General features: G+C 43.7%; 1 protein-coding gene across 1 annotated transcript in view; it reads right to left on the bottom strand.

The window, feature by feature from the left end:
• The window catches only part of LOC139751475 (uncharacterized), an 11,901-nt gene extending 4,962 nt beyond the window's left edge, over positions 1–6,939 (bottom strand). The window contains exons 1-4 of the mRNA XM_071666928.1: positions 6,637–6,939; positions 1,930–2,076; positions 1,128–1,274; positions 1–399 (exon numbers count right to left, since the gene is read on the bottom strand). The exon at positions 1–399 is cut by the window's left edge and continues 1,047 nt beyond it. Coding sequence (XP_071523029.1) covers positions 1–399; positions 1,128–1,274; positions 1,930–2,076; positions 6,637–6,699 — 756 coding nt within the window. The 5' untranslated portion in view covers positions 6,700–6,939. The remainder of the gene's footprint in view (positions 400–1,127; positions 1,275–1,929; positions 2,077–6,636) is intronic.
• Between the last annotated feature and the right edge of the window lie 5,197 nt (positions 6,940–12,136).

Genomic DNA, 12,136 nt, shown 5'->3' with positions numbered 1-12,136 from the left:
GTGCAACTGGTCAGTGAGAGAGAGGAAGTACTGGAGGGGCATATCGAGCAGCGTCGTCGTAGACAGCGGCTCTATCTGTCGCCGAAGACGTCCCCCTTCCACAGCCGCCACCAGCCGCACGAACTGCAGATCCAGCAACTGCAGGTTGGTCAGGGGCACCAGGGCGTCCTCGGATATCGCCAGGAGTAGGTCTTGATCCTCTCCGTCTTCAATCCTGGCCAGTCTCTTCTTGTGTTCCACCATCTCCCGCACCCGGTTGGGGAAGTAGCCCGAGACTTGCCTGGCGCGCCGTCTGGCGAAGCCCTGCAGGTGGAGCGCCTTCAGCTCCTTCAGCGGGGTCAGCTGTCCGGCCTCTACCACCACCAGGTCATCCACAGCAGCCTGGAGCACCGTCAGCACCTAGAACGTAGACGGAGGTTTAGGTCACTCGGCCCACAGGAGCTGCGACACATGAACACCCCACACCCCACCCTCAGGAGATTGGAAGCAGAGGACTTGCTTCTTTCTCCCCCGCGCCCCCTGTCGTGAGTCTAGACATTCCACTTTCACGCGATGTTATACAATTTAGCAATCGTACGGTGCACGGCAGGTACTCTCTCCTGCGCTGCCATATACACACTTCTCATCATACATCCCCGTCGCTAAGCGCCACCAGTTAGGCACGGTCTCAGCCTCCTCCCATGCCACCTACATGTCCGACAGGCTCACTCTGTCATCCAGAGATTAAAGGCATAATACACTCTCCTCACATCACCTCTTTTAAAGCCAATCCTCCACCAATGCCTGCCTGGTTCTCACGGTGGACTCAGATCTTCCTGCATCACTTTACTTTCCTCCAAAATACCTCATCCACCCCCACATACATTCTTTCCTTTTTTCTTTCTAAATTCCTAACTATGTCTTACCTATTCATACACCCAATATCTTTCTATTTTGTCTTCAAAACCAGGTACTGTTTCCTCTTTGTCTTCTCTTCATCATTGTTGTCTGGAGGTAGACCAACCACTTCCAATTTTTTTTTTTTATTCGTCCTCATCCACCGCCTTCTATCCGACGTCCTCATTCCACCGCCGTGTTCCCATACTTCCACATCATCGCCAACACACACACACACTTTACAAACTCACCATAGTCGAGGAGGGCAAGGCGTGGAAGAGGCGTGTGAGGTTAGTCTCAGGCATGAGGGCGCAGGTGGCGTGTAGACCCACCACGTCCACGTCCACGCGGGCGTCTTCTGCCGTCGTGGAAATGACCAGATCCCCAGCCTCCGACACCTGTAATGAAGCGACCAAGATGTTATATCTAACCCGCTTCAAATAACCAGACAGGAACTTCTTGGACCAGATGGGGAGAGGAGAGTGTGTCGAAGATTGGGTGGGTGGGAGGTAGGTATCTAAGACAGGGTGGGTGTCTAAGATGGGGTGGGTGGGGAAGGGTATCTGAGGCAGGGTGGGTGTCGAAGATTGGGTGGGTGGGAGGTGGGTATCTAAGGCAGGGTGGGCGTCTAAGATGGGGTGGGTGGGGAAGGGTATCTAAGACAGGGTGGGCGTCTAAGATGGGGTGGGTGGGGAAGGGTATCTAAGACAGGGTGGGTGTCTTAGATTGGGTGGGTGGGAGGTGGGTATCTAAGACAGGGTGGGCGTCTAAGATGGGGTGGGTGGGGAAGGGTATCTAAGACAGGGTGGGTGTCTAAGATTGGGTGGGTTGGAGGAGGGTATCTGAGGCAGGGTGGGTGTCTAAGATTGAGTGGGTGGGAGGTGGGTGTCTAAGACAGGGTGGGTGTCTAAGATTGGGTGTGTGGGGGAGGGTAGCTAAAGGGGTAGGGAGGCCTGACGACCACACCCCACCACCAAGGACCTCGCTGGCAGGAGGAGGAGGAGGAGCAGCAGCAGCAGCAGGAGGAGGAGGTAGGAACGACTTACAACTCACCTCGTTCGGGTGTATCTCCGGCAGGTCATCCTCGCCCCAAGAGGTCATCCACGTCAGCACGAAGGACGCCGACCTCAGGGGCGCCACGTCGCAGGTGCATTCCCTCGGGCACTCCCCGGGAGGCACTGGAGTCCCCAGCGCCACGCCCTAAGGGAGCAGGGAAGACGATAAGGGTGGTGGTGGAACGAGACGAGATATGAGAGATGGGAGTGAGACGTGGGTAGAGGGAGGAGGGGAGAAGGGAAGGAGGGAAGGAGGGAGGGACTCAGGGTCATGACGGTGCCAAGACACAGCCCTGGGGCACACACACACACCCCTGAGGACGCCCAACCCATTTCGAGGCGGCTCTTCTGATACGCGTCCCCTCTTCTCCACTCATTCAGTTTTCTATCCATCAAAGGATTCTCGCCTTTAGTGTAGGCCTAAGGACCCAAGTTCACCAACTTTTGTGTAGGCCTAAGAACCCAAGTTCACCAACCTTCAGGGTCAAACGCCTTCCAACAGTTAAGGAATACGTAATTCATCTGTCTGAAATGCAACTCACTCTCACCAAAGTCTGGGCTATCTATTCTGCCATGAGCCCGCCCCCCCCCCCTTTTCCTGAACCCCTATTATCTGTTTCTCCCTTACAATTAATCATGTTTCCCGTATTGTCTCTGTTTCTCCCTTATAATTAATCATGTTTCCCGTATTGTCTCTGTTTCTCCCTTACAATTAATCATGTTTCCCGTATTGTCTCTGTTTCTCCCTTACAATCAATCATGTTTCCCGTATTGTCTCTGTTTCTCCCTTATAATTAATCATGTTTCCCGTATTATCTCTGTTTTTCCCTTACAATTAATCATGTTTCCCGTATTATCTATGTTTCTTACAATTAATCATGTTTCCCGTATTATCTCTGTTTCTCCCTTACAATTAATCATGTTTCCCGTATTATCTCTGTTTCTCTCTTACAATTAGTCACCTGTTTCCCGTATTGTCTCTGTTTCTCCCTTACAATTAATCTATTCTGCCATGAGCCCCCCCCCCCCTTTTCCTGAACCCCTATTATCTGTTTCTCCCTTACAATTAATCATGTTTCCCGTATTGTCTCTGTTTCTCCCTTATAATTAATCATGTTTCCCGTATTGTCTCTGTTTCTCCCTTATAATTAATCATGTTTCCCGTACTGTTTCTGTTTCTCACAATTAATCATCTGTTTCCCGTATTATCTCTGTTTTTCCCTTACAATTAATCATGTTTCCCGTATTGTCTCTGTTTCTCCCTTATAATTAATCATGTTTCCCGTACTGTTTCTGTTTCTCACAATTAATCATCTGTTTCCCGTATTATCTCTGTTTTTCCCTTACAATTAATCATGTTTCCCGTATTATCTCTGTTTCTCCCTTACAATTAATCATGTTTCCCGTATTATCTCTGTTTCTCTCTTACAATTAGTCACCTGTTTCCCGTGTTGTCTCTGTTTCTCCCTTACAATTAATCATCTGTTTCCCGTACTGTTTCTGTCTCTCCCTTACAATTAATCATGTTTCCCGTACTGTTACTGTTTCTCCCTTACAATTAATCATCTGTTTCCTGTATTGTCTTTGTTTCTCCCTTATAATTAATCATCTGTTTCCCGTATTGTCTCTGTTTCTCCCTTACAATTAATGTTTCCCGTATTGTCTCTGTCTCTCCCTTGCAATTAATCATCTGTTTCCCGTACTGTTTCTGTCTCTCCCTTACAATTAATCATGTTTCCCGTATTATCTCTGATTTCACTTACAATTAATCATGTTTCCCGTATTATCTCTGTTTCTCCCTTACAATTAATCATGTTTCCCGTATTATCTCTGTTTCTCCCTTACAATTAATCATCTGTTTCCCGTATTATCTCTGTTTCTCCCTTACAATTAATCATGTTTCCCGTATAGTCTCTGTTTCTCCCTTACAATTAATCATGTTTCCCGTATTATCTCTTTCTCCCTTACAATTAATCATGTTTCCCGTATTATCTCTGTTTCTCCCTTACAATAATTCATGTTTCCCGCATTATCTTTGTTTCTCCCTTACAATTAATCATCTGTTTCCCGTATTATGTCTGTTTCTCCCTTAGAATTAATCATCTGTTTCCCGTATTATCTCTGTTTCTCCCTTAGAATTAATCATGTTTCCCTATTATCTCTGTTTCTCCCTTACAATTAATCATGTTTCCCGTATTATCTCTGTTTCTCCCTTACAATTAATCATGTTTCCCGTATTATCTCTGTTTCTCCCTTACAATTAATCATATGTTTCCCGTATTATCTCTGTTTCTCCCTTACAATTAATCATGTTTCCCGTATTATCTCTGTTTCTCCCTTACCATTAATCATGTTTCCCGTATTATCTCTGTTTCTCCCTTACAATCGTCAGGGAAAATCTGACATTCTAGCCTCATCTCCTCCAGCCACAGCCTAACCTAGACCTGTGTAACCAAGTCACTCCTGATGAACGATGTGAACAGTTGTGAACAAGTCACTCCTGATGAACTATGTGAACAGTTGTGAACAAGTCACTCTTGATGAACTATGTAAACCGTTGTGAACAAGTCACTCGTGATGAACTATGTGAACCGTTGTGAACAAGTCACTCCTGATGAACTATGTGAACAGTTGTGAACAAGTCACTCTTGATGAACTATGTGAACCGTTGTGAACAAGTCACTCCTGATGAACTATGTGAACCGTTGTGAACAAGTCACTCGTGATGAACTATGTGAACGAACCACTGTCGCCTCCTCCACCATTCTCCACACTCCACCATACGTCCATAAACCACTCTAGGTTTTTTTTCATTGTACCATATTTTTTCATTTCATGTAGCAACCCTTCCTTCCTTCCTTCCTTCCTTCACTATGTTGAAGCCAAAGACATTGAAAGTTCTTTCTCCATCACTGTTTGATTCCACAGAATCGTTCTCGAAATGGGATATACCTTGGCTATGGCACTCGAAAGAAAGAAAAAGAAATCAATCAGCTTTTTGAGCTCGAAAGAAAGAAAAAAAGGAAATCAATCAGCTTTTTGAGTTCTTATTTTTCCACAAGTCTAACTCCTTTTCGACTCGAGTCTTACGCTCAGACCACCGTCTTATGTCAACACAGATAACTTAACGCAATTCATGATTTACTACGTGGCGTAGCGTCTGTGACGCTAAATATATCCGTCTTACTGAGCGTAAAGACAAGATGGCGTATTAGCTCCTTTAAGCCAGGTGTGTGTGTGTGTGTGTGTGTGTGTGTGTGTGTGTGTGTGTGTGTTGTGTGTGTGTGTGTTGTGTGTGTGTGTGTCTGTGTGTGTGTGTGTGTGTGTGTCTGTGTGTGTGTCTGTGTGTGTGTCTGTGTGTGTGTGTGTAAACAACTTGACAATCAACATTTCAAATCCATAAGCCTACATAAGGTCTAAAATCCTTTCCGTTGTGATAAATATGATAAAGAAGTGTTTGAAAAGCCTCCACAAAAAGGGGCTTGACTTAGCATAGAGGATGAGGAAGGTATGAGACCAGGTCATGCGAAGGGATGAGGGTCAATCCCTCCGGGCTAGAAGGACACCCTCGCCTCTAGGGGTCAACCCCACAACATAATTCATGGCATCAACTTTTTAAGATACTGTTTCAGCTTCGGTTCTCATTTGGATAAAATAATCAAAATAACATATCACTTCTTGAGTACGAAGATACGACCCTTGGGAGCGATACGGTACGACCCTTGAGAGCGAGACGGTACGACCCTTGAGAGCGAGACGGTACGACCCTTGAGCGCGAGACGGTACGACCCTTGAGCGCGAGACGGTACGACTCTTGAGAGCGAGACGGTACGACCTTTGAGCGCGAGACGGTACGACTCGAGCGCCAGACGGTACGACCCTTGAGAGCGAGACGGTACGACCCTTGAGTACGAAGGTAGGACCCTTGAGAGCGAGACGGTACGACCCTTGAGTACGAAGGTACGACCCTTGAGAGCGAGACGGTACGACCCTTGAGAGCGAAACGGTACGACCCTTGAGCACGAAGGTACGACCCTTGAGAGCGAGACGGTACGACCCTTGAGAGCGAGACGGTACGACCCTTGAGTGCGAGACGGTACGACCCTTGAGCGCAAGACGGTACGACCCTTGAGCGCGAGACGGTACGACCCTTGAGCGCGAGACTGTACGACCTTTGGGTACTAAATATGACCCAGCCTTTGACCTAACCTTTGTGAGTAAGGTCAAAGGCAAGCTTGGCCTTGCATACCCAGGGGTCGTACCGTCTTCCTCTTAAATACAGATACTCAGCCATCTTGTCACCAGGGGGAACTTATATCAATTTCTGCAAATAAAATGGTAAACCTAATTTTTAAAATAAGAGTCGGTGTTGTCGATTTGACCAATATTTTTTCCTTTTTTTTTCCGTTACTAAAAAATAGCTTTTGAACAGTGGTATTCGGCGTATCGTCGGGCGAAAATTATATATATATCTTTCGTCACCCACTGGCAAAAAGCCATCTTGGAAACGAGAAAGTAAAATGTCTTCTTGTTTATACAAAACCCTTTCAAACTCAACAGCTCACAGTAAATCAATTCATCAAAACCATACAATACCCTAAGCTCTACCTTTGTGCTTCAAACAATACCTTCTTCTACTTGATCTATTAAGAAAAAAACCCAAAAAACGTGAAACTCCGAAACCCCGATGCACTTCTGTACTTACCGAAAACAGAAGAAGGCCGCCGACGAAGACGAGAACCGACATGTTATCTAATTTGGCGATCATCTTCCTCACACAGGTCTTGGCGGGGTTCCACCGTGCCACGGCACCAGTCGTGGCTGACTGGTTTGCAATCCGCTCACGGTCTGGGGGGGGACCCTCGGATCCCGCTAAACCAAAGGCGTGACGAAGAGGAGCCAGGCCTATCGTACACCCGGGGTTCGGTCTCCACCTCCGCCGCCGCCGCCGTTCGTCAACTGTTTTCTGCAAACGTTCGCTGGCCAGACTGTTGGCCAGGGAAGTTCGCTTGGGATGTTACAGCCAAACCACACTCTTTTAACTATTCTAGGGTTTGTAAAGGTTAGATAAATTCGTGTATTATATAGTCATTACTCATTTTTTTCTTATCTCTTTTTCTCTTTCTTCCCAATCATCCGTTGTATCAGAAAAATGTATCAAAATATTTGTGCACTGTCGTTCAAGAAAAATTCCCGCCGTTTAGTATTCTCTGTAAATGTTTCATGCCCAGTCGACATTCGTTCGGTAACGCTCAAGTAATATATTTTTTCTTTTTTCACGTACACATCGTCTCACCGTCGAGTCTGACGTCACTGTGTCGACACTAGAACGTTAGCCTGGATGGGTATAGTTCGTCCCCATGACCACCTACTACAGCACCAACACCACCACAAATGGGGACACACGGGACGGCGGCCATTAAAAGTAGAGATGGACGGACGGACGGACGGACGGACAGGCGGGCGGGCGGTAGTGTGAACCGGATGTACCAAGGGGGTGGTTACTGATACGAGAGAGAGAGAGAGAGAGAGAGAGAGAGAGAGAGAGAGAGAGAGAGAGAGAGAGAATCTGCCATCAGAGCGTATGTGTGTGTGTACCTACTGACCTGCCAGTACCTACAATAAAAGATTTTGCGGAAAAGGCTCAGCTAGCGCGTTGCGCTTGCCGCTCGTCTTTCAAAGTGCAAAACGCTCTCTCTCTCTCTCTCTCTCTCTCTCTCTCTCTCTCTCTCTCTCCTGCATTCGTCCGGGACTGACCTGAACCATATATTAGGTTTTTCTTTCCAATATTTTTAGAGTTTGTTCCAGCCATGTTTCCAGCCTCTCCTAGAAGTGCCTTGCAGATGTCGCTCTTGAGGATTCTGTAATGGCTTCTTCCTTCTGGAGAAGCATTTCTTTTAATGTAAGTTTTCAATGTTGTCGTTTATGCGTTTAACTTTATGACGCGTAACATGCGTCTCTCTCTCTCTCTCTCTCTCTCGTCCAAATATTCCAATCTCTGTTATGCTATTGAAATGCTTCTTAATTCTCTAACTTGTTATAATTCCGTTTGTTTGTGGTCGCTGGCCATACGACGTAATAGTACTCACATTGTGCCTATTATATATATATATATATATATATATATATATATATATATATATATATATATATATTTGCTTTGTCGCTGTCTCCCGCGTTTGCGAGGTAGCGCAAGGAAACAGACGAAAGAAATGGCCCAACCCACCCATATACACATGTATATACATACACGTCCACACACGCAAATATACATACCTATACATCTTAATGTACACATATATATACACACACAGACACATACATATACACACATGCACACAATTCACACTGCTTTTATTCATTCCCATCGCCACCTCGCCACACATGGAATACCATCCCCCTCCCCCCTCATGAGCGCGAGGTAGCGCTAGGAAAAGACAACAAAGGCCCCATTCGTTCACACTCAGTCTCTAGTTGTCATATATATATATATATATATATATATATATATATATATATATATATATATATATATATATATATATATATATATATATCAAATATTTTTCAACAGTAGCTCTCTCTCTTAGACCGAAGGTTCTCATTATCATACCTCTCATTTATTTTTCGATCCAAAGTGCTACCTTCTCGGTATATGCAATGAAGCCTAGTCTTACCTTCACAATGAAGCCTACTTTACCTTCTCAATATGTTCAGTGAAGATTAATATAACTTTTCAATATGTTCAATAAAGGCTAGTCTACCTTGTAATATGTTCAATGATGCTTAGTCTACCTTCTCGGTATGTTCAATGAAGCCTAGTTCAATATTGTTTCAGTACCTTAGTATTGTAATAGAGAGAGAGAGAGAGAGAGAGAGAGAGAGAGAGAGAGAGAGAGAGAGAGAGAGAGAGAGAGAGAGAATGATCATCACAATATGATGCATATAGATCTTGCTAGGAATTGGAAACATGACTTTGATAACTAACCCAAAGGCAATATATATATATATATATATATATATATATATATATATATATATATATATATATATATAGGACAAAAAAGAATGCAAGGAAATGACAAAGAAAATTATGAACAAATACGACGTAAGGGGAGGAGAAGGAGCAGGGGGGGGGGGGAAGGGAAAGGAGGAGGAGTAGTTTGAAAATGAATAAATTACATAAGTGTTAACATTGCCTGGCCATAACGGCTCGACTCTTGTCCCTAGGACCACACGTTACTGGCGACCATTAAAATGGGCCATTAGAACTTAGAAACGTCAAGTGTTGTTCTCCTCTCCATCAAAGTTCAAGTGTTGTGGCGGGGGGGGGGGGGGTGAGGGGGGGGACACGTGCACCAGCGAACGAACGACCAGTAGTATGATACACTCTAGATTGACCTCGGCCAATTCGCCCTTGCGTCCAATGAGCCGAGGCATATCAGGGAGAGAGAGAGAGAGAGAGAGAGAGAGAGAGAGAGAGAGAGAGAGAGAGAGAGAGAGAGATTCTGTCGTTGGGTTAAAAAGACAAGACAAGAAGCAGCTTCTTCCTAACGACCACACCAGGTCGTTCGAGGCTTCACGCCGATTGGGTCTGGTGGTGTGAATGCCCTGACGTTGGCCCAAGATAGATAGATAGATAGATAGATAGAGAGAGAGAGAGAGAGAGAGAGAGAGAGAGAGAGAGAGAGAGAGAGACCCAACCAACAGGGCGGAAATTGAAATTTTCAGCTGAAATTTCTCCTAAACTGCAGTAAACCTATCCAAGAATTCAGTAGTTTACATTTTGAAGACTAATTGAAAAAAAAAAGGGAAAAAAAGGATAGTCCAACATGACATATCAAAAAGGGAAAAATAAAAAATAATAATACCAATTCTATTAAATAAATATAACTTGATCATACCAACACTATGGAGTATAGAGATACAACTTTATAGATATATTTAGACTAATCTTTTAACTTGTGCCTAACTCAATCCTTCAAGATTGACGACACAATTATCCTAGGCGATCCTAACTATCCTAGGATCCTATGGTTGTGTTATAGCTAGGTTATAATAACCAAGGATCCTACGGTCATGTCATAGCTAGGTTATAATAACCAAGGATCCTACGGTCATGTCATAGCTAGGTTATAATAACCAAGGATCCTACGGTCATGTCATAGCTAGGTTATAATAACCAAGGATCCTACGGTCATGTCATAGCTAGGTTATAATAACCAAGGATCCTACGGTCATGTCATAGCTAGGCTATAATAACCAAGGATCCTACGGTCATGTCATAGCTAGGTTATAATAACCAAGGATCCTACGGTCATGTCATAACTAGGTTATAATAACCAAGGATCCTACGGTCATGTCATAGCTAGGTTATAATAACCAAGGATCCTACGGTCATGTCATAGCTAGGTTATAATAACCAAGGATCCTACGGTCATGTCATAGCTAGGTTATAATAACCAAGGATCCTACGGTCATGTCATAGCTAGGTTATAATAACCAAGGATCCTACGGTCATGTCATAGCTAGGTTATAATAACCAAGGATCCTACGGTCATGTCATAGCTAGGTTATAATAACCAAGGATCCTACGGTCATGTCATAGCTAGGTTATAATAACCAAGGATCCTACGGTCATGTCATAGCTGGTTATAATAAGAACGGTCATGTCATAGCTAGGCTATAATAACCAAGGATCCTACGGTCATGTCATAGCTAGGTTATAATAACCAAGGATCCTACGGTCATGTCATAGCTAGGTTATAATAACCAAGGATCCTACGGTCATGTCATAGCTAGGTTATAATAACCAAGGATCCTACGTTCATGTCATAGCTAGGTTATAATAACCAAGGATCCTACGGTCATGTCATAGCTAGGTTATAATAACCAAGGATCCTACGGTCATGTCATAGCTAGGTTATAATAACCAAGGATCCTACGGTCATGTCATAGCTAGGTTATAATAACCAAGGATCCTACGGTCATGTCATAGCTAGGTTATAATAACCAAGGATCCTACGGTCATGTCATAGCTAGGTTATAATAACCAAGGATCCTACGGTCATGTCATAGCTAGGCTATAACAACCAAGGATCCTACGGTCATGTCATAGCTAGGTTATAATAACCAAGGATCCTACGGTCATGTCATAGCTAGGTTATAATAACCAAGGATCCTACGGTCATGTCATAGCTAGGTTATAATAACCAAGGATCCTACGGTCATGTCATAGCTAGGTTATAATAACCAAGGCCCCCGAACGTACGGTCATACACATAATTCATATATAAAATAAAAAGTCATTACAAAAACACAAGTGTTATGTAAAGCCATTGTCCTTGGGTGAAGACGACCTGCTAACACTACAACCTTAATAATAATCATAGTTGTATTTTCTCCTTCGATAATGGCTTTGACGTTTAATGAAATGATTGTAACCCGTTGTGTGTAACGAGACTGCAGGGGAAAATTAGTCTTAAAAAAAAAGGGGGGCTCACTTTATTATCTGGCGTCAACAAGGCTAATTCTTAAGTTGGAAAGAAATGCTTTATATAAATGCATTAATTGTCCGTTATCCTGTATCATCATCTCTCATAGTGGAATATGATATCATTGACTCCACTAAATTACTAACGTCTGTTAACAGGTAATAATAATAATAATTAATAATAATATAAATAATAAATAATAATAATAATAATGGTCGTGTACTGTAATGCAAAAAATTTCTTTAATTATATCCTACGACGAGGCAAAACTCTTAAATTAAAAGTTAGAATGAGAATAAATTGCTTATATAAATAATATAGCGACTAGGCTACTACTAATGTTAGCGGCTCTTCAGCCTTCCTCAGCAACACGGTCAGAGAGCTACATACAGGTTGTCGAGTGCTCGATTGCTTAACTACTTGTAACTGCCTCGTTCCACGCCACAGCATATGATAGGTTGGACCAAGACTCATCAGATCCGAGTCCCCTAATAATACATGCGACACAGTCAATGTTCTTTATATAAACTTGTACAGCCTCCACGTTTAAACCAAACTATTACGCCTTTTTTTTTTAATTTCATTTATCCATATACATCATTATCATTCGACCTCTTGTTTAACAGATGGCCCTCAATTGGCACGTCAACCACCCAACCAGCAGTAGTCGTAAGTCCTGCCCCTCATTTTCCTCCGTTATCACCGCCCGTC

The sequence above is a fragment of the Panulirus ornatus genome, chromosome 11, assembly GCF_036320965.1.
Source record: "Panulirus ornatus isolate Po-2019 chromosome 11, ASM3632096v1, whole genome shotgun sequence".
Classification (NCBI taxonomy): Eukaryota; Metazoa; Arthropoda; class Malacostraca; order Decapoda; family Palinuridae; genus Panulirus; species Panulirus ornatus.
The sequence above is the reverse complement of the archived record's forward strand: the minus strand, read 5'-3'. Positions and strand labels throughout refer to the sequence as shown.